General features: G+C 32.9%; 2 protein-coding genes across 3 annotated transcripts in view; one reads left to right on the forward strand and one right to left on the reverse strand.

Moving 5' to 3' along the window:
- The window catches only part of LOC142225621 (uncharacterized), a 126,234-nt gene that overhangs the window by 41,965 nt on the left and 59,629 nt on the right, over window positions 1-24,640 (reverse strand). For both annotated transcript variants that reach the window (XM_075295427.1, XM_075295428.1), the window contains exon 2: window positions 14,391-14,608. In XM_075295427.1, coding sequence (XP_075151542.1) covers window positions 14,391-14,590 — 200 coding nt within the window. In that variant the 5' untranslated portion in view covers window positions 14,591-14,608. The remainder of the gene's footprint in view (window positions 1-14,390; window positions 14,609-24,640) is intronic.
- LOC142224701 (uncharacterized) lies at window positions 22,257-24,443 on the forward strand. The gene has a single exon (XM_075294489.1). It carries the CDS (start codon window positions 22,257-22,259, stop codon window positions 24,441-24,443), a length of 2,187 nt encoding a protein of 728 aa, XP_075150604.1.

The following is a 24,640-nucleotide window of genomic DNA, read 5'->3' on the forward strand; positions in this document are numbered from 1 at the left end:
GAATTTATTATGTTTGGGGCATAAATGTTTCATAAAAATCATATGTGTGAATGCAAACATATATAAATTTACAAATTTCGACTAAACATACATATGTTGTGATATTTTATCCAAAGCGACAGAGAGAGTATAGAGAAAGAAATAGAGATGGAAACCGGGAGAGTTGACGAAAGATATCAACATAACACAGCGAAAGAATCCAATGAGAGAAATTTTTGTCAAACTGCTTGTATGTTGTTTCGGAAAACTGTTTTATGATAAGGCCAAAAATTTGATATGCTTAAGTCTAAATATTATTTAATTTGAATAAAGAGAATGGACATTCGGAACCAAGAGAATAGACATTTGAAAAAAAGCATGTGTTTTCGCCTTGAGAGCAGCATTTTATGTATGTGTGGACATGTGTTTTGTTTATAATTTTGGCATTATGGGAACAATTTTTTTCTTGGTGCGTTAAAAGAAATCAGGGGTCTTCATAAAAATAACGAAAGGGCACTATACTCTTTTTAGAGTTGGGACAGTAAAATGAAATAAGGAGGAAATAGTGAAAAATTACACAGTAAAATGTATAAAAACAAAGTTTAGTTCCTCTTTATTAATAAGTAGTCCCAGAAGAGATGACGGACACCTTCAAATATAAAAGCGGGCATTATGTTCGAGTTTTGCAGCTAAAACAATTTAAAAAGTTTATTTTCTTTAAAATGAATTATTAAAGAAAAATAAAAGGCATTTTAGACCGATGGTGTTAAATGCTAGTAAAAAACTGTTCACGCCTAAATAAATTTATGTTTATATTATAAAATTATTTATGTATGTTACTACTCGACTCCACGTTCTTCTTTTGTTAGAGTTTTTGAATTCCTTCCAAATTTTAAAGTTTTGTACCAAAAACAGTTTTTTGTTACAAAATTGTTATTTTTGCAATAAAAAATAATATTTTATCCAAAAATCAGTCAATTTCGTTTATATCAAGCACTGTTAATGACTATACATCTTTAATAACCCACATTTCGAAGTTTCATTATAAAAATTTTATATAGTATAAATATAAATGTGTAAATTAAAAAAAAAAGTGTTCGGTCGGAGCAGGGATTGAACCCACGACCCTTTGCATTCAAGGCAGACATGCTAACCACTGCTCCACGTGGCAAACAAATGTATGTTTCTGTTAAATAATGTTATGTTTGCATGGGCTCGTGGGCGCTGCAAACTATGCTTTATAAATGTAACTTATAACGATAATTATCTGCTGGTGACCATAACAGCTACGTAGCCCAGTGGATAGTGTGTTGGCTTACAAACTGTATGGTCCTCGGTTCGATTCTCCGTGCAGGCGAAAGGTAAAATTTAAAAAAAATTTATAAAAGTTGAATAATTTCTTCAACATTATTTGTATTACAGAAAAAGGTGCCAAGAATTAAAATATTTCGTGGAAGTGAAAATAACGAGTATGTTAGGGAATGAGCACAATCGTCTTTGGGAAAAATTCTTCCAAGCATATAATATTTTTGGGCTCAAAATGCTTCCAAACATATAATATGTTCACATAAAACAAACATATTAATGTTTCGGCATTATCCAATAATATATGTGCTTCCTGCAAAATATGTTTGGAACATATGTTAAAGAAGCGATTTTTTTTTGAGGGTGTAGGTATTGTAATTGTAGAAAGAGGACAAAATCGTTATGCAGCATCTTATTAAAAGTGAAAAGTACAAGAAGAAGAAAAAATGGGTTTTACAGATGATATATTCATTATATTAATAAAACATATATTTATAAACATGTATTTTATTGAAGAAAAAATTGCTTATAACAGTTTGCATGATAAGTCCCCGGCCTAACAAAGAAAAACACATTTTTTTGTCAAAATTCGTTTTTATTAGTCAACATAGTTCCCTTCAAGAGCGATACAACGATTATAACGACCTTACAATTTTTTGATACCATTTTGGTAGTCCTCCTTCGGTTTTGCCTCAAAATAGGCCTCAGTTTCGGCGATTACCTCTTCATTGCAGCCAAATTTTTTCCCTGCGAGCATCCTTTTGAGGTCTGAGAGCAAGAAAAAGTCGGTGGGGCCAGATCTGGAGAATACGGTGGGTGGGGAAGCAATTCGAAGCCCAATTCATGAATTTTTGCCATCGTTCTCAATGACTTGTGGCACGGTGCGTTGTCTTGGTGGAACAACACTTTTTTCTTCTTCATATGGGGTCGTTTTGCATCGATTTCGATCTTCAAACGCTCCAATAACGCCATATATATTAGTCACTGTTGATGGTTTTTCCCTTCTCAAGATAATCGATAAAAATTATTCCATGCGCATCCCAAAAAAAAAAGAGGCCATTACTTTGCCAGCGGACTTTTGAGTCTTTCCACGCTTCGGAGACGGTTCACCGGTCACTGTCCACTCAGCCGACTGTCGATTGGACTCAGGAGTGTAGTGATGGAGCCATGTTTCATCCATTGTCACATATCGACGGGAAAACTCGGGTGTATTACGAGTTAACAGCTGCAAACACCGCTCAGAATAATCAACACGTTGGTGTTTTTGGTCAAATGTGAGCTCGCGCGGCACCCATTTTGCACAGAGCTTCCACATATCCAAATATTGATGAATGATGTTAACTACACGTTCCTTTGATATCTTTAAGGCCTCTGCTATCTCGATCAACTTCATTTTACGGTCATTCAAAGTCATTTTGTGGATTTTTTTGATGTTTTCGTCGGTAACCACCTCTTTCGGGCGTCCACTGCGTTCACCGTTCATCGCCCTCCGTGCTCGTTTCACCACGCTTGAATTTTGCATACCAATCAATTATTGTTGATTTCCCTGGGCAGAGTCAGGAAACTCGTTATGAAGCCAAGTTTTAGCTTTCACCGTATTTTTTTTCCTTCAGAAAACAGTTTATTATCAAAACACAAAATTCTTTTTTCCAGTTTTTTCACAATAACAAAAGTTGCTTCACCAAAGACGCTCTATCTCACAAACTAATTGACTTACAGACGTCAAATTTTGACACGAATCATTTGAAGGTTGGTACTATATAAAAATAATATGCATTTAATACTAGCGAGGCCATCTATGTGTCAGACCGGGGACTTATCAGCCAACCTGTTATAAATAAATAAAATTGTATTTCAAAACGAAGGTAAGCAGTTCTAATTTAAAGTAAAAAGTTTGCCACAAATAGGTATGATTTGTCCAAAGTTCAATAAACTAATTTCATATATGAATTCAATTCAGTTAATTTTTTTCATTCTGTAGTATAGTGGTACACAAATATGGTAAAATGTTAACTAATACCTGGAATGCATTCTATCTAATTTCTACGAAAATCACATCGTTCAAACAAATAAAAATGCCTTTGGCGCTATACGAAGTTCAACTTTCTTCACAATGAGTTCATATTAACTTAAAGAAGGGGTCACTTTTTTTCTGGGTGTACATGGAAATTGGGAATAGTGTAATAATAAACTAGTATAAACTGTAGTATTACCACTATACTACAGAATAAAAAAATTAACTGAATTGAATTCATATGTATATGGAATGATTTTATTGAACTTTTTTTCATTCATGTGGACAAATCTTATATTTGTGGTAAACCTTTTACTTCAAAATTAAAACTACTTTCTTACATTTTAAATACAGCTCTATTTATTTTCTTCGATAAAATACATGTTTTATTAATATACATATTGAATATATTTATTACGAATCAACAGCATTGACTGGTCTTGAAATATTAGTTTATTATTCCACTATTTCTAATTTCCATGTAATGTTATCAACTGTAAAACGCATTTTTTCTTCTTCTTGTACTTTTCACTTTTAATAAGTTGCTGCCTAACGATTTTGTCCTCCTACAAAGGGCCTGTTCGAAACAGAAACCTCTTACTATGGTGAGATATCAATTTACTACGGTGAAAAACAATTGCTAATTTTGTGTACTCATTTCTTTAACAAATAAAACTACTTTTTATTTGTTCTGATATAATCAAAACATGCCAAGCCTACACCCTCAAAAAAATCGCTTCTGTAACATATACTCCCAAACATATTTTGCTTCAAGCATATAATTTTTTGGGTATTGCCCAAACATTTATATGTTTGATTTCTTCCAATATATAATATGTTTGAAAGCATATTGGTCTAAACAATATAATATGTTTGAGTAGTCTAAGTTCCAAACATTTTGTATTTTTCTATCCAAATTCAATAATGTTGTCTTCCAAAAAACTATATGTTATTATGTGAACATATAATATGTTTGGAGGCATTTTGGACCCAAAAATATTATATGCTGAGAAGAATTTTCTCCCAAAGAATATTGTACTCAAAATTTTTTTTCTGCCTAATTGTATATTGCCTCACATTTTTTTCACTTCCATGAGTTTTTTTAGTTCTTAGCACCTTTTTCTGTAATACAAACATTGTAGAAGAAATTATTAAATTTTATAATTGTTATACCCTGCTCCACACTGTGGAACAGGGTATTATAAGTTAGTGCATATGTTTGCAACACCCAGAAGGAGACGAGATAGACACATGGTGTCTTTGGCAAAAATGCTCAGGGTGGGCTCTTGAGTCGATATAGCGATGTCCGTCTGTCCGTGAACACATTTTTGTAATCAAAGTCTAGGTCGCAGTTTTAGTCCAATCGACTTCAAATTTGGCACAAGTATGTGTTTTGGCTCAGAATAGATCCCTATTGATTTTGGAAGAAACGGTTCAGATTTAGATATAGCTCCCATATATATATTTCGCCCGATATGGACTTATATGGCCCCAGAAGCCAGAGTTTTACCCTAATTTACTTAAAATTTTGCACAAGAAGAACAATTAGTACTATAGTCAAGTGTGCCAAATTTTATTAAAATCGGTTCAGATTTAGATATAGCTCCCATATATATATTTCGCCCGATATGGACTAATACGGTCCCAGAAGCCAGCGTTTTACCCCAATTTGGTTGAAATTTTGCACAGGCAGTGGAATTAGCATTGTAGCTATGCGTGTCAAATTTGGTTGAAATCGGTTCAGATTTAGATATAGCTCCCATATATAGCTTTCGCCCGATTTACACTCATATGACCACAGAGGCTAATTTTTTGCTCCGATTTAGTTGAAATTTTGCACAGGGAGTAGAATTAGCATTGTTGCTATGCGTGCAAAATTTGGTTGAAATCGGTTCAGATTTAGATATAGCTCCAATATATAGCTTTCGGCCGATTTACACTCATATGACCACAGAGGCCAATTTTTTGGTCCGATTTAGTTGAAATTTTGCACAGGGAGTAGAATTAGCATTGTTGCTATGTGCGCCAAATTTGGTTGAAATCGGTTCAGATTTAGATATAACTCCCATATATATGTTTTTCTGATTTCGACAAAAATGGTCAAAATACCAACATTTTCCTTGTAAAATCGCCACTGCTTAGTCGAAAAGTTATAAAAATGACTCTAATTTTCCTAAACTTCTAATACATATATATCGAGCGATAAATCATAAATAAACTTTTTCGAAGTTTCCTAAAAATTGCTTCAGATTTAAACGTTTCCCATATTTTTTTACTAACATTGTGTTCCACCCAGTGCATTAGCCGACTTAAATTTTGAGTCTATAGATTTTGTAGAAGTCTATCAAATTCTTCCAGATCGAGTGATATTTAAATGTATGTATTTGGGACAAACCTTTATATATAGCCCCCAACACATTTGACGGATGTGATGTGGTATCGAAAATTTAGATCTACAAAGTGGTGCAGGGTATAATATAGTCGGCCCCGCCCGACTTTAGGCTTTTCTTACTTGTTTTTTTTTTCAATTTTACCTTTTGGCGGACGGGGATTCGAATAGCGGACCACACAGTTTGTAAGCCAGCACACTAACCACTGGGATACGTAGCTGTTATGGTCATCAAGAGATAATTATCGTTATAAGTTATATTTATATAGCATAGCTTGCGGCGGCCACGAGCCGATGCAAACATAACATTGTTTAACAACATAACATTGTTAAACATACATTTGTTGGCAGCGTGGAGCAGTGGTTGGTCGTCCGCCTTGCGCGACAGGGGTCCTGGGTTCGATCCCTGCTTCGACCAACACCATTTTTTTTTTAATATATTTTTTAACATATATTCCAGATTCGTTCGGAAGTTCCCGAAAAGGTGTTCAGCATTACATACTATTATGTTAAATTTTTACTACGAAATTGTAAAGTGTGTTTTATAAAAGACTTGAAGTCAGAAAAGAAAAATGCTTGATATAAACGAATGGACTGAATTCGAATCAAATATTATTTTTTTATTGCAAAAATAAAAATTGTGTAACAAATAAAGGTTTTTGTATACAAGTTTAAAATTTTGAAGAAATTCAAAAACTCTTACAAAAGAAGAACGTGAATTCGAGTATATAAAATCCGTCAACTCCTCTTGGACTACTCATTAATAAAGAGGAACTAATCTTTGTTTTTATAGATCTTACTATTTAATTTTTCCCTGTTTCGCCCTATTTTCATTTTACTTTCACAACTCTAAAAAGAGTGCACTGAAAAAATATTGTCGTGAGGCCAAAGAGTTCATGTCCTTAAAATAAGAATACAACTTTTGCTTTGCTTAGAAGACGCATTTATCTAATATAAAGTTTTTTCCATGTTCAAAGGTCGATACTTTCAATGAAGTCGTGTTGTCGTTATAATTAAGTGATTTGACTTAAAAATGGGTATCATAACATGAAAGAACAAATTTTTGGACTAAGGTCAACTTGACTTTAATAATTCAGAAAAATTCTTTAAAATTAATGAAACTGTCTTTAAATTTGTTGCATTTTTGCATATTGAATACAAGGCAAAAATAATTAAAAAATAAAAAATGTTTTTCAATACTTTATTTTAAAGACATTTTTTACTTGCAACATAGCATAATTTCTACTGGAAGTCTTGTTTTTAACGGTCATTTTGTAGCATATGAAAAAAAGCTGAAAATGCGAAAAATTGAAATGTGCTTCGTAGAGTCAAGTACACAAAACCCCATTTAAAAGAGAATTGTGTCTTAAAAGCATCCTTACTTGTATTCTCCGCTTCTTTGGTTCGGAATCAATACCAAAATTGTTAAAGTGGAGACACAATCTTTGGAACCGGACATGCTTTTTGTTCAGTGTATAGTGCCCTTTCGTTAGTTTTTATGAAGATCCCTTTAATTACCTTTGTTTGAATATTTTGACGTACTCGACCTACGTTCCAATTTGTTTTGACGAAACAAAAAAATTGTGCCCGTAATGCAAAAATGATAAACAAAAATCATGCTCTTTTTTTCAAATATATTTTATCTTGGTTCCGAATGAATTTTCTCTCCGAATACTCATTTTAATATTTTACTTAAGCAAATACAATTTTTGGCGAAGTTTTATATCACAACATATATATGTTTACTCATAATATGTAAATTTATACTTGTTTATATTCACACGTAGTATTTTTCCTATATTTAATGAAATTTTCTTTGTGCATATATATTTGTAATGCGCCAATTGGTTACTTTCATTATTTTACTTCCAGCGTACACTTTGTCTCTCTTTGTAAACACATATATGTTTATGGGCTATTTCTAAATTAATATATGTTTGAATCCAAGCATATTATATTTAAAAACATTTTATGTCCCAAACATAATATGTTCTAACATATTAACATATATGTCCCAAACATATTATGCTAGTTTATGAACATTATATGTTTGCACTCAAAAATATTGTGTTTAAAAATTTAAGTTCCAAACATATAATGTTTATACCCAAACATATGAAAAACAGTCTTTTTCGTCCGTATAGTGATGTCGTAAATGTCAAGAATTTTCAACAAATGTCAAATTTCTTACTAGCACCCTGGGCTAGTGAAATTATGTTACCAATGCTAGTAAAAAGTTTCGATTTCGAACAGACCCAAATATAAAAAAAATCATAAACCAATTTTTTCACAAAAGGGTAAGGGTCACTGAATGATACCTGATACTTGAAGATTCCAAAATGAAGACGAATGAAGGGGTTGTTATTCTTCCGGTGTTATCTTTCTTTATACACCATCACGAACATTGATAGCCACCGTGGTGCAATGTTTAGCATGCCCGCCTTGCATACACAAGGTTGTGGGTTCGATTCCTACAACGACCGAACACCAAAAAGTTTTTCAGAGGTGGGTTATCCCACCTCAGTAATGCTGGTGACATTTCTGAGGGTTTCAAAGCTTCTCTAAGTGGTTACACTGGAATGTGGAACGCCGTTCATACTCGGCTATAAAAAGGAGGTCCCTTGTCATTGAGCTTAACAGGGAATCGGGCAGCACTCAGTGATAAGAGAGAAGTTCACCAATGTTCACATAACCTAACTTAACCTTGTTGTTTATGTTTAATAATTTTCAAAAAAAAAAAAAACCAAAAATTTTTTCAGTAATTTAAAATAACAAATATTTTATATATTTTATTTGTTATTTATTATATTAGTTTACTAAATTATTTTTTAACAATCTCTCCACGCGCAAACATATCGTTTGCAGGTAGATAAAAGACATTTAGGAAAATTTCCTATATTCTAACAAGTGTGTTTCCTTAAGTTTTGAAAGGATTGAATACTTCTTAGTACGAATGAACTAAAATATTTTTCTATACCAAGTGTTATTCTTATGTATGATAAGCTTTCTACAATAAAGGAATTCGTAATTATAATTTTATAAGAAAGTTTACTAAAGTTGAGGAAACTTGGTTTTAGTTCGGTTTTTGTTTATTTTTACGAATGTTTTGTTATCAGTGAATAAAATTTTCTTGTTCAGTAGTAAATTCTTATACCCGGCGAAGAAAACAGTATTAGTAAAATTCTATGCCTTACTCTAGTTAATGAACTATTCCTAACTGATTTCAGTTTAGGATTTTGTTACTGAAACAAGTTAATTTTATTATTTCACACAAAAATTTACCTTAACCTTTTGTGAAAAATTTGGTTTATGATTTTTTTAAATTTGTAGGTATTGAAATTGTAAAAGGAGGACAAAATCGTTACGCAGCATCTTATTAAAAGTGAAAGGAACAAGAAGAAGAGAAGCATTACGTTTTACAGTTGGTAACTTTACATGGAAATTGGAAATAGTGGAATAATAAACTGATATTTCAAGGCCAGTCGATGCTGTTAATTCTTAATAAATATATTTAATATATTAATAAAACATGTCTTTTATTGAAGAAAAAATGCCTATATAAATAAATAAAACTGTATTTAAAAACGAAGGTAAGCTGTTCTAATTTTGAAGTAAAAGGTTTACCATAAATATGTAAGATTTTTCCAAATGAATGAAAAAATTTCAATAAAATCATTCCATGTATGATTTCAATTCAGTTAAATTTTTTCATTCTGTAGTATAGTGGTACATAAATATAGGAAAATTTTAACAAATATATGGAATGCATTCTACCTAATTTCTACGAAAATCACATAGTTCAAACAAATTAAAATGTCTTTGGCGCTATACGAAGCTTTCTTCACAATGACTTCATTTTAACTTAAAGAAGTGGTCACTTTTTTCTGGGTGTATGGGGATGGTGATACCCTTGGCCGTTGGCTACTGATAAGGAATCGTGAAAAAAAGGAGACTACCTTTACATTGTGTAATCAAATTTGCCTGAGTTTGTGGAAGTTTGCACCTACCTTGAGGATTAAATTGTTTTCAAAAAGACGGCAAACCTAAGCATACTTACAAAATAGTAAGGAAATGGTTATCGGAGCACAGTTCTCAAATGGTCAAAAGGCTACCACTTTTCAATCCCATTGCGAATTTATGGTCTCTTAAAAGGTGCTAGATATTACACCAAAGAGCACCAAAAATAGCGATGAGATCTAGAGCCAAGTTCAGCACAATTAAGGCTATTTTTGTGTAGCTTCGTTAAGCTTAAACTGCCAGTTAACAGACAGTAATGTGCAAATATCTTCGCTCCGGTTAACTTTAACTGAAAAATTTTCTGCAGTTACACGCAAAAAAATAATTCTTTCCTCCCAAACGAAATTTTAGACAAACAAAGTTCGTTTCTCATTTGCTTTTCGCTGTAAGGGAGTGTACTTGGAAGAAAAGCATATACTGTTTGTGATAAACGTTTATTCTTTTCCAGGATGTAAAAACAATTTCATAAAGACAAACTCAAAAAAAAACATTTTTTCTTGCTAATTGCATTTGCCCTCACATCCTTCTCACATCCACGAGGTTTTTTAGTTCTTAACACCTTTTCCTGTAATACCAACAACGTAGAAGAAATTATACGATTTTATAAATTTTTAAAATTTTTTTACCTTTCGCCTGGACGGAGAATCGAACCGCGGACCATGCACTTTGTAAGCCAACACACTAACCACTGAGCTATGTACCTGTTATGTTCATCAATAGATAAATATCCATATAAGTTATATTTATATAGCATAGCTTGCGGCACCTACGAACCGAATAAACAAAGTTTATTTGACAGAAACAAACATTTAGTTTGGCACCGTGGAGCAGTGGTTGCTACGTCCGACTTGCATGCCAAGGGTCGTGGGTTCGATCCCTGCTTCGACCGAAGTTTTTTTTTTGTTTTTTTTTTACATATATTCCAGATATGTTCGGAAGATTCCGAAAAAATGTTCAACATTACATTGTAGTATATTAAATTTTGAACTGTAAAATGTGTCTTATTAAAGACCTAAAGTCAGAAAAGAACAGTGTTTGATATAAACGAAATGGACTGTGTTGTTGTTTCAAAAATAACTTTTTTTATTGAAAAAATAAAAATTTTGTAACAAACGAATTTTTTTCGTGATAAAAGTTTAAAATTTTCGAAGCAATTCAAAAAACTCTAACAAAAGAAAAACGTTTTCGGTACACGTTTTCCAAACGTTTTTTTTCTTTGCGTGTAAGTTCCTAACTGGTATATGGAATACATAGGTAAGATGACAAATATGTCCATAGTACGGTTTAAAATTTCGTTATCTAACGAAGCTTCATGAAAATGGGGGTTTGTCGGATATTCCAAAAGAAATAATAAAAAGCTTAGTAGAAGTATGTCAAGACGCTAAATACAAAGACATTTGATTTTAATTTATTATGCATAAAGTGCATAACTGGATTCAGACTTTTATTTTATTTTAATAAATGCATTAGTATACACCAAGAAAAAAGTGCCTTCGAAACTAAAGAAAAAAATGTTTATCAATTTAGTTTAGCCTTTTTATTTCCTTTAAGTTAAATGTTTGTGTGAAATAATAAAATTTACTTGTTTCAGTAAAAAAAATCCTAAACTGAAAGCAGTTAGCAACAGTTCATTAACTAGAATAAGGCATGGAACTTTACTAATACTGTTTTCTTCGCTGGGTATAAGAATTTACTACTGAACAAGAACATTTTATTCACTGATAACAAAACATTCGTAAAAATAAACAAAAACCGAACTAAAACCAAGTTTTCTGAAATTTAGTAAAATTTCTTATAAAACGATAATACTGACGGCCTTTGTTATATAAAGCTTATCATACACACGAATAACACTTGGCATAGAAAAATATTTTAGTTCATTCGTACTAAGAAGTATTCAATCCTTTCAAAACTTAAGGAAACACACTTGTTAGAATATAGGAAATTTTCCTATATTTCTTTTATCTACCTGTAATCGATACCTGTCATCGATGTAATCGATATGTTTGCGCGTGGGTTGTTTTTTTAGTTGGAATCGCGTTGTTATGGTATACGGAGAGATTGTTAAAAAATATAGTAAAATAATATAATAAATAACAAATAAAATATTTGTTATTTTAAATTAGTGAGAAAATTTTTCGTTTTTTTTCAAAATTATTGAACATAAATGACAAACAGCAAGTCTATCAATGTTCGTGATGATGTATAAAGAAAGAAAACAGCAACAGAATAACAACCCCTTCATTCGTCTTCATTTTGGAATCTTCAATTATCAGGTAACATTCATACAGTGACGTTAACCTTTTGTGAACAAATTGGTTTATGATTTTTTTATATTTGTAGGTATTGAAATTGTAAAAGGAGGACAAAATCGTTACGCAGCATCTTATTCAAATTGAAAGGAACAAGAAGAAGAAAAGCATTACGTTTTACAGTTGGTAACTTTACATGGAAATTGAAAATAGTGGAATAATAAACTAATAAAGGGTGATTCTTTTGAGGTTAGGATTTTCATGCATTAGTATTTGACAGATCACGTGGGATTTCAGACATGGTGTCAAAGAGAAAGATGCTCAGTATGCTTTGACATTTCATCATGAATAGACTTACTAACGAGCAACGCTTGCAAATCATTGAATTTTATTACCAAAATCAGTGTTAGGTTCGAAATGTGTTTATCGACAAATTTTGTTCAGCGATGAGGCTCATTTCTGGTTGAATGGCTACGTAAATAAGCAAAATTGCCGCATTTGGAGTGAAGAGCAACCAGAAGCCGTTCAAGAACTGCCCATGCATCCCGAAAAATGCACTGTTTGGTGTGGTTTGTACGCTGGTGGAATCATTGGACCGTATTTTTTCAAAGATGCTGTTGGACGCAACGTTACGGTGAATGGCGATCGCTATCGTTCGATGCTAACAAACTTTTTGTTGCCAAAAATGGAAGAACTGAACTTGGTTGACATGTGGTTTCAACAAGATGGCGCTACATGCCACACAGCTCGCGATTCTATGGCCATTTTGAGGGAAAACTTCGGAGAACAATTCATCTCAAGAAATGGACCGGTAAGTTGGCCACCAAGATCATGCGATTTGACGCCTTTAGACTATTTTTTGTGGGGCTACGTCAAGTCTAAAGTCTACAGAAATAAGCCAGCAACTATTCCAGCTTTGGAAGACAACATTTCCGAAGAAATTCGGGCTATTCCGGCCGAAATGCTCGAAAAAGTTGCCCAAAATTGGACTTTCCGAATAGACCACCTAAGACGCAGCCGCGGTCAACATTTAAATGAAATTATCTTCAAAAAGTAAATGTCATGGACCAATCTAACGTTTCAAATAAAGAACCGATGAGATTTTGCAAATTTTATGCGTTTTTAAAAAAAAAAAAGTTATCAAGCTCTTAACAAATCACCCTTTATTTCAAGACCAGTCGATGCTGTTAATCCTTAATAAATATATTTAATATATTAATAAAACATGTCTTTTATTGAAGAAAAAATGCCTATATAAATAAATAAAACTGTATTTAAAAACGAAGGTAAGAAGTTCTAATTTTGAAGTAAAAGGTTTACCACAAATATGTAAGATTCTTCCATATGAATGAAAAAAGTTCAATAAAATCATTTCATATATGAATTCAATTCAGTTACATTTTTTCATTCTGTAGTATAGTGGTATATAAATATAGGAAAATGTTAACTAATATATGGAATGCATTCTATTTAATTTCCACGAAAATCACATCGTTCAAACAAATAAAAATGTCTTTGGCGCTATACGAAGTTCAACTTTCTTCACAATGAGTTCACTTTAACTTAAAGAAGTGGTCACTTTTTTCTTGGTGTAGGTATATAATTTATCTGAATGAACAGTTTTGTTTATCAGGAAATAAAGTATAAATGAAATAAATTTTGTAGCAATTAGACAAAATAGGGTTTTATTAAGCAAATAAAGAATACTCCAAAGTGGTCAACATACACTCGGTTTTGCTCCCCACTGTATAATGGCTTATTACTTGTTGCATGGAAATCTGTCCAAGCAACAACAACGCCTATTATGCGCTTTACAGACTATCAGTTATTCCGGACGACAGTACTCGTGTCGAACATATCCCGTATATTGTGCACATTATCAGTTAAGTCCGAAGGCATAATCGATACTGCTGCATGTTTATGGGATCGATAACACATTTACCGATTATTTAGTTATCGCCGACATGTCGTACCGATCCGACACATTGTAAGATTCTTTACAAACACCGACATTCCGTCCGGAATAACTGATAGTCTGTAAAGCGCATTAGAGAGTCGAAAAAATTGGTAATCAATGGCAAAACCTATCCCATAACCCGCCAAAGAATTAAAATAAATGAATAAATTCTGTTGCAAACAGATCCTCCCTTTCATACAAACGATGTTCCTAATGCATTTTTTTGGGTAGTACAAAGACGGAAATATTGAAATTTTACATGTGTTCCAATTTATTTTTTGAAAGATTAGGAAAGGATGTGCGGCATTAAAATATATTTCAAATTAAGAGAAACTTTTTTTGTTCAGTACTCTGCTGATTTTTTTACACCAAGTATTTTCATCATGTACTAATTTGTAGATTATAACACCTTAACGTACGGATTTCGAAAAAATAACATTTTCGAAAATTTTGGACTTTATTTTGGCAGGCACTCACCACATTTCTCTGAGATTGCCAATCGAGAAGCTATTGCGACGACCCTCATTGTCCTTTTTGGAAATTTTCCAAAATCTAAGACGTTTGTGCTGGTCTTCTTCATAGAATGGATTTAGGTGTTCCGGATAATTGTATATGGAGACCTGGCTCGTTGATCGACCATTTCGCATGACCACTACATCACCATTGAGGCTTCCCATATTGATCTACCGAGAAACCTGAAAGAAAAGCATTAAATAATAATAATTAATAAATTGGATTGAATTGGAGCTATACACAAAAGATAAAATACAAATTACTAGCGTTTTTCAAAAAAATCAAACTTTCATCTTAAAAAAGAAAAAGAATACATTTGCTTGTACTTCTGGCCATAGTAATTATTATTTTTTTTTTTTTTTGCAAAACCAAAGTAGAACCCTTTGATGATATCCAGTTGTTCTTTTGTTAAAAATCAATACATAGTTTACAAAAAACAACAACCATTAAATTTATGTGGACACATCTAATAGGTTTCACCCAAAACTGTCTTCAAATAATGTAAAGAAAGTGATCACATTAAGCATAGAAATTCTTCTCAATAAATTAAGTGTCCCCTCAAAAAATGGTAGTTGAATACCAACATTTTTCCAATAATACAATTTACGTGAAAAGTTCATCGATAAAATGATGCTAATGCTTTTCCAAAAAAAAAAAAATATTTCGCCTTATGTTATCTTTCAAATAATCAATAAAATAACAGATAAATAAATTTTATTTTGCTTTAGTTTTTTTTTTATTTATCACTGGGTGCGCATATTACATTGCCAACAGATGGCGCAGTTCGCTATACGCATTAGAAAATACTGCAACTATATTCACCTCATTCCAGTACCGCCAGTGTAGACAACTTAGTTTTTTGGATCACAATATGTTTTTGGTATCCATGGAAAGACTTTTATGCTGTGTATTTCGGGGGACCATCTTGGTGTGGTGCAGGGATGAAAAATTAAATTTTTGGATTGTACCAACGAGAATAAAAACTGTACATTTTGGGTTCAAATTGTACAAAATTTTATAAATATTGGATTAGAATATAGTAACCGAAAAAATAAAAATTATTAAAAAGTTTGTAAAAGGAAAGGAAACTGTTGGAAACTAAAAACCAACTATCCTTAGTAATAGTAAGTGTCAATCAGTTTGAGAATATTGGCACTAAGTTGGAGAATTTCACAATCAGGGTACCTCGCACTGGCGAATGCCTCGCTGACAATCAGGGTACCTCGCTTTGGCTATAACATGGCTTGACATGAGAGAAGTTACCATCGTCCCTCAATATTTGTGGGAAATGAGTAAATTCATTCTTAGTCAAAATTCTAAAGCTGTTTCCTTCCAATGTGTATGTTGTCAAATCCTTCATGATATTTTCGTATGAAAATATTCAGTCAACACGTAACAAAATTGGGGATTGGAACACGATTCTTGAAACGATTCTTGAAATATCACAATACTTGTAGTTTTGGGGCAAAAATTGTTAATAAGGCATTCAAAATTGGATATATTCGTCCCATTAATTTAGTGAAAACAATTTTTCACTCAGTATTAAGTCTCAATAGTGAAGTATTTCCATTTCCCATAAAATCCTAAATATATACACTGAAAAAAATATTGTCGTGAGGTCAAAGATTTCATGTCTTTAAAATACGAATGCAAATTTTGCTTAGCATAGAAGACGCATTTCACTAATATAAAGTTTTTTTCCTTGTCCAAAAGTCGATAAACTTTTCAATGAATTCGTATTTGAATTTTCAATGAATTCGTATTTGAATTTGTTGTCTTTTTGCATCTTGACACAAAGCAAAAAGTCGTTCAAATATAGGACATGTTTTTCAACACTTTGTTTTAAAGACGTTTTTTACTTGAAACACAGTATAATTTCTACTAGAAGTCCAGTCTTAATTTGGAAAATAAAGTCGTCGTTAACTTGTTTTTAAAGGACTTTGATAGCATATGAAGAAAAAAAGCTGAAAAAGCGAAAATTAAAATTTGCTTCCTAGAAGCAAGTACACAAAACCCGATTTTAAAAGAGAATTGTGTCTTAAAAGTATCCTTACTTGTATTCTCCGCTTCTTTGGCTTGGAATCAATACCAAATTTTTTAAAGTAAAGACAAAATCTTTGGAACCGGGTATGCTTTTTTTTCAGTGTAGTGGCTAGAAATGGACAATACTTCGATTGATCAGTCTTTTATAAATTTTGTCGGAATAAATTCTCTAACATGTTGAACAAATACATGCATTTGTAATAAGAATTTTCCGCAAACGCAATCAAACTTCAAGTGTGTTTCAAAAATTTTATGAACTAGACGTTGGTATAAAAATCAATAATAAAAATAATAAGATTAATTACGGAGTGGATAAAATGATAATGATTTGGCTTCTATGCTTTTCTTTATTATACCCTGCGCCACACTGTGGAACAGGGTATTATAAGTTAGTGCATATGTTTGTAACACCCAGAAGGAGACGAGATAGACACATGGTGTCTTTGGCAATAATGCTCAGGGTGGGTCCCTGAGTCGATATCACCATGTCCGTCTGTCCGTCCGTCCGTCTGTCTGTGAACACATTTTTGTGATCAAAGTCTAGGTCGCAATTTAAGTCCATTCGCCTTCACATTTGGCACATGTTCCTAATTTGGGTCAGAATAGAACCCTATTGATTTTGGAAGAAATCGGTTCAGATTTAGATATAGCTCCCATATATATCTTTCGCCCGATATGCACTAATATGGACCCAGCAGCCAGAATTTTATACCGATTTGCTTGAAAATTTGTACAAACATAACACTTAGTCGTATAGTCAAGTGTGCAAAATTTTATTGAGATCGGTTCAGATTTAGATATAGCTCCCATATATATCTTTCGCTCGATATGGACTTATATGGCCCCAGAAGCCAGATTTTTGGCCGAATTTGGTTGAAATTTTGCACTAGGAGTACAATTAGTAGTATAGTCAAGTGTGCAAAATTTGATTGAAATCGGTTCAGATTTAGATATAGCGCCCATATATATCTTTCGCCCGATATGGTCTTATATGGCCCCAGAAGCCAGATTTTTTGCCGAATTTGGTTGAAATTTTGCACTAGGAGTACAATTAGTAGTATAGTCAAGTGTGCAAAATTTGATTGAAATCGGTTCAGATTTGGATATAGCTCCCATATATATCTTTCGCCCGATATGGACTTATATGACCCCAGAAGCCAGATTTTTGACCGAATTTGGTTAAAATGTTGCACTAGGAGTACAATTAGTAGTATAGTCAAGTGTGCAAAATTTTTTTGAAATCGGTTCAGATTTAGATATAGCTCCCATATATATCTTTCGCCCGATATGGACTAATATGGTCCTAAAAGCCAGAGTTTTGGCCCAATTTGGTTGAAATTTTGCACAGGGAGTAGATTTAGCATTGTAGCTATGCGTGCCAAATTTGGTTGAAATCGATTCAGATTTAGATATAGCTCCCATATATATCTTTCGCCCGATATGCACTTATATGGACCCAGAAGCCAGAGTTTTATCCCGATTAGCTTGAAATTTTGCACAGGGAGTACAATTGGTAGTATATTCATGTGTGCCAAATTTGATTGAAATCGGTTCAGATTTAGATATAGCTTCCATATATATTTTTCGCCCGATATGGACTTATATGGCCCCAGAAGCCAGAGTTTTGGCCCAATTTGGTTGAAATTTTGCACTAGGAGTACAATTAGTAATATAGTCATGTGTGCCAAATTTGGTTGAAATCGGTTCAGATTTAGATATAGATCCTATATATATGTTTTTCTGATTTCGACAAAAATGGTCAAAATACCAACATTTTCCTTGTAAAATCGCCACTGCTTAGTCGAAAAGTTGTAAAAATGACTTTAGTTTTCCTAAACTTCTAATACATATATATCGAGCGATAAATCATAAATAAACTTTTGCGAAGTTTCATTAAAATTGCTTCAGATTTAAATGTTTCCCATATTTTTTTTTACTAACATTGTGTTCCACCCTAGTGCATTAGACAACTTAAATTTTGAGTCCATAGATTTTGTAAAAGTCTATCAAATTCTGTCCAAATCGAGTGATATTTAAATGTATGTATTTGGGACAAACCTTTATATATAGCACCCAACACATTTGACGTATGTGATATGGTATCGAAAATTTAGATCTACAAAGTGGTGCAGGGTATAATATAGTCGGCCCCGCCCGACTTTAGACTTTCCTTACTTGTTTTTAGTTAAATTTAGGTAAATATCTAAGCATGTCAGATGTTCAGAACAGTTAAATTTTCGCTTGAAGTACACTAATAAAAAATGTCTTTATATTAACGAAATGTGTCATTAATATTGAGTCAATTGGGCAAATTCGTTATTATAACAAAAGTTTTCGTTATTATGACGAATTTTCTGTTAATCAACGAAACGTTTCGTACTAATTACGAATATTTTCATTGTATTGATGAAAATATATAATAATAATAATATAAAATATTTCGTTATATCAATGAAAATTTCTCGTTGGCTCAATTTTAATGAAATTTTCTTTGTGTGTAGTACAATCTCAAAAAGTCTCTTAGTTTTGTACTGAGTAGCATTGGCGTGTATACGAGTAATTAGCATTTCAAGTAATTAGCTCATATAAACAAATGTATTGACATGTTTACCCATTTTTAAATTGGCTAAATATTATATATTGTTTTTGTTGCAATTGCTTAGAATAATTAAAGAATTTTGAGCGAAACTTTTTCACAGTACGTAACACGTACTGTGCAATGAAATATAGACAAACAAACTTTTACTGCACCCCTTGAGTTTACATGTACAAACATGTTTTTTTTTTGGAATAAAATAATTTTTTTGTTTTGTTTTTTTTTTTTTTTTTAATTTGTTTAGACGTTTGGGTCTTTCTGGTAGTAATGGCTGTCGAACGATAAATTAATTCAATTCTTTTAGTTTATAACTAAATATTACAGTATGTGCTTTATATACTATAATTGAAAATCCTTTTACGACATTTCAAGATGAATAAATGGGTATTGTGTACGTTGTTCTTTTGTTACATACCTACACGGACGAAAAAGACTGTTTTCCATATGTTTTGGCGTAAAAATGTTTGGAACTCAAAATTTTAGCATATTATTTTTAAGTGTAAGCTTGTAATGTTCATAAGCTGGTATAAAATGTTTGGGGCATGTTAGAACATATTATGTTTGGGACATTACATTTTCTTAAATATAATGGCATAGGATGCAAATTTAATAATATTAATTTGTAAATTTCTTATAAACATATATATGGTTAGAAAGAGAGCGCGAGAGATAGAGATGACAACGATATATGTAGATATGTAAAGCATAAACATTTAATTACAACAAGAAAAAATGTAGATTGCTGAGTACACGTTCACGAATACAATAAAATAAATAAATTAATAAATTTTGCTGCAAGCAAAAAAATGTTTCAAATTGAATACCTTGTAAAGATCGATTATCAAAAGAATTCCGAATCTTAGTTTTATTTAAATTTACTGCTATATAAAAATGTCCATACTATTGACATTAAAAATGCTCGTTTACATTACAACTTATGAGCAATCGTCATTTATATATAGGGTTGCCGGATGGATTGGAATGTGCTGGAATTTTCAGATTTTCTATGTCGTGTCCAGTTACAAGATATTCAATAATATTTCCAGCTAAATTTTGAAATAATATTTCAAAGAAAAGACTATACGTTTTGTCTAAACTTATGTTTAGACTTATTCATAAATTGTAGCTATAGATACATTTGAATTTAACACACTGAATTATTGTGAATCATAAATCGTAGCTATAGATACATTTGAATTTAACACACGAAATATCAATCATATCAATATAAACTTAAAATCAATGCGCGCTATTACTAATTAATCAGGATGTCTATTGTGAATTATTTTTTATAACCATGATTATTGTATGTAATAGCGCTTAAGTTTCGTGGTAAGCTTAGAAACTTATAATCGATCAATCTTTTCCCAAATCTTGAACGGTGAGCACAATCTCTAATAAATTCTACATCTCCAAATTCTAAAACCCTTGTATTTTTCTCATTCTCTTGTCTCGGCGGTTTTAATTGTGGAGTCATAATTTCTCATACTAGAGAAATCATGACGGTCATCTAATCCAAACTCTCTTGTTTTACAAAGGTAGCCCATCTGTTGTCCCATCAACCCCACATACAGTCCACTTACTCCAAGAATTGGTGTCCACTTGTTTCTTCACCTTCGCCACCAACACCCCTGTAGCCCACAAATCGAACATGGTCCACTCGAGGAGAGGATTCTCAAACCAGAAAAGAGTAATAACCGCAAACGAGGAGAATAGAAGATATAAATCATAGGAGAACACTCTCGCATACACTATTCCAATACACACATACAAGCTTAAACTGTTATACTGCCTCACTATCTCTCTCAAATATTCTCTCACCAAACTAAATCTGGTATACCGAACAGTGTTTCGTTACCACATCTTGCACACAGTGTTGTGTAACCTGAGTTTTGAGGACAATACAAAATCACAAAATTATTAAAAAATATATGCAGAAGAATAACTTATTATATCCATGGAACGATTGGAGAGTCTATTCAAATTTATATGGCGAAACTGAAATAAATATAAAATCGTTTCTCATGAAAGAGAAATAATTTAGTGGAAAATTACATTCATACAAAAGTCTGAGTTGAATATGAAATTGCTGTACATAGATGCAGATAAAAATAGAATATTCTATCCAAAGCATTTGAAATAATAATAAATTTGAACTAACAACGATTAAACTAACCCTAATTCATAATTTTATTTTCATATACATATTTATTTATTACTTATCATATATATGCCCATTCGATTCTTTTGTGTTTTTAAATTTATCGAAAAGAAAGTAATTGATCTCTATCGTCGATATTTATGGTTTCCGGAATTTATGAAGTGATACTGTGAAAATTTAACAAGTTATATTCTCGTGGAATAAGAGTAGTTTGTACTGGAGATTTTGAAGTGAAATTATTGTTATCATTATTAAATTCTGTCTTTCGGCTGGTTTACGATTACCAAAAAAAGCTCTTTCGTATATTTATTTAAAACCGTCTCAGTCGGTCAGGTTTCAAAATAACCTGTAGTTACATTTGTGTCGAATTTCTAAAGTCGGGTTTACAATCAACCTACGAGCTATACATTCCCAACTGATGTGTAGCAATTATGTTCTGACTCATTACACACTTTCAAACTTTCGTCCGGTTTACAATTAACCAATAGCTAGACATTTCAACTGATGTGTAGCAGTTCGAAGGTGTAAAGATAATTTCACTTGGCATATCTAAGTTTCAAACATTTTCTATTTCTGTGAAATATTTTTTTTTTCTCTGTGAAATATTTTTTTTCCATGGTCTTAAGTTCAATATATCTTTACTTACCATCCAACCCATAAATTCGTGGGAACCCTTGCAATTATTTGGAAATAAAACGGATTATGACATTTTCTGCCTGTTAGTTATAAGAAACTAGTTCTACGTCACATACCTACTTTTCGATTTTTACAATACCTATTGGATTAAAAGTTATAAGAAAACCGACATATTTGTCATTTGAAGAAAAAGAAACACCTAAGTTACCGATTTTCGATCTATTGAGATTTCATTTGAAAGTATTGTAAATTTGAAATTCACCGTACATTTGCCCTTCTGACTCATTACGGTAATTCTTAAAAGAGGGAAATTCATACTCTCTGTTCTCCTGTATCTAGACATGACAGATCCCAAAGAACCATCTATGGTTCTCTGGCAAATGAAAACACTGACATGTCGCCACCTATTTATGAAAAATTTGTTTTTATTTGCCATCAAGTAACAGAGTTCTGTTCAAATTTTGAGAATTCAGATATCGCGGATCAAACCGACTCTCTTCTGGAAGTCAAACTGGATGACTTAGAAGGGAGATGGGGGAAGGTTCAAGGTGAATATGAAAACTTGATGCTGTGTTCTGAATCTGTTGTTTCTAATGAGTTAAAACAGAATGCAAAAGTTAACTTCAATATCTGCTCTGAGGCTTATTATGAAACACGAGCTCAAATTTCAGATATCTTAAGAATATCAATTAATACTGCACCTCGCAGGACAGCGCGTCTAACTCTTAACCCTTACAGAATCTCAGAACCCCAGAATGTTAATACGTCCGAGGTGTGTATAAAAGTCCCCCCATGTGACACGGAGATTTTTAAGGGCAGTTACGAAGAATGGCCATCTTTTCGTGACATGTTCACGGCCGTGTACGTAAATCACCCGAAGCTCACACCCGCACAAAAGCTCTATCATTTAAGGAATAAAACTCGAGGAGCTGCGGGCGCTATAGTAAAGCGATATGCTTTGTGTGACGAAAACTTTGCTTTAGCTTGGAATGCTTTGAAAACTCGGTATGAAAACAAACGAGTTTTAGTAGACAACCAACTCAAAATATTGTTCAGTATTCCCGTAGCGAAATCTAAGGATAGAGAATCCTTGCAAAGGATACACTCAACTGTAAAGGATTGTCTCAGTACATTAAGTTCTCTCAGCGTTAAGGTTGAGACATGGGATCCCATTCTCATCTACTTAATATCTACTAAGCTTCCCGAAGAAACTATTTCTCAATGGGAACAATCCCTCAAAACCCATCGTGAGCTACCAAGTTGGTCCCAAATGGATGAGTTTCTGGTCAACCGATTCGAGGTTGTGGAACGAATATCCAGTTTTCGAAATTCCAAAATTTACAATGAAATATACCCAAAATGTTCTTCACAAAATCCAAGCAAAGTGCAAACATACACATCTCAGGAAAAGCTCAATTATTCTTGCCAGTTGTGCAACTCAGATCATAATATCCGCGTTTGTCCTGATTTCCGAAATTTTTCTGTTCAAGAACGCATCGATTTTGTGTTTAAGCAGAAACTCTGCAATAACTGCCTCTCTGCAGCTCATTCAAAATCTAAATGTAAAAGCAAACGCGTTTGCCTCACATGCAAGAAACAGCATCATTCTCTGCTGCATTTAGATAATGGCAAAAACTTGAACAGTGATTCCCAAACTTCTCGAACATCTGGCGCTAATAAATTTATTAGTCAGGATTCCCAACGACTACCCGAACAACCTATTCCTTCTACTTCAAAGGAGGCCTACGCGCCTGTTGACCCAAATTTTTCACAAAATAGTGAAACAATTTTGTTAAGGACCGCATTGGTTCAAATTGAGCATAGAGGTGAGCTCTTTACGATAAGAGCCTTAATTGACTCTGGATCTCAAAGAACCTTTTTATCCGAGAAGATTAGAAATCGATTACAAATTCCTTACCGTAAATCTCGATATGAAATCAGTGGAATCGGAGGTGTAACCCAAGTCGCAGATAAGGAATGCGAGCTAAATTTATATGCCCAAAAACACAATGTCCGGTTTTCAATAAACGCTATCATACTCCCAAAGGTTACTAGAAAATTACCCGCTGTCTCCTTTCAAGTTTCCAATTATTCTGCTCTCCTAAGCCTCGACTTAGCGGATCCAGACTTCAATATATCGTCCAATATCGATCTAATACTTGGCAACGACTCTGAGCGTTTCGTTAATCTTGACGGTATCAAGGAAAATGTTTATGGTTGCGCATCTGCTTACAACACCATTTTTGGATGGGTTCTCAGTGGGCCAATGCCGACTGAATCAATCCAGGCATTTACTACTAAGGTAGTCCCTTGTGAATCGGATGCTCTCTGTGATGTCCTTCGGAAGTTTTGGGAGATTGAAGAAATCCCATCACAGCCAGAGATTTCTGATTCAGATAAATTTTGCCAAGATCTTTACGCCACAACAACTACTCGTGATGCGGATGGCCGCTGTGTAGTGAGGCTCCCGTTTAAAAGAGAATACCCGGAAACTCTTTATCTTGGTTCATCAAGATTTATTTCCCTAGGACAATATACTAGAATGGATATAACGCGGTACTTAAAGAATATATCTCGTTAAATCATATGGAGGAGTCTTCTTCTCAAGAGATATCTTCCCAAGGTAAATATTTCTCATTTTACCTCCCACACCACGCGGTGGTACGCCCTGAGCATAAATCCACCAAATTGCGTATAGTTTTTAACGCATCCCGTAAATCCAAATCGGGATTCTCTCTTAATGATGTACTCTATACTGGTCCCACGCTCCAAAATGAT

This window comes from Haematobia irritans, chromosome 2 (genome assembly GCF_050003625.1).
Source record: "Haematobia irritans isolate KBUSLIRL chromosome 2, ASM5000362v1, whole genome shotgun sequence".
Taxonomy (NCBI): Eukaryota; Metazoa; Arthropoda; class Insecta; order Diptera; family Muscidae; genus Haematobia; species Haematobia irritans.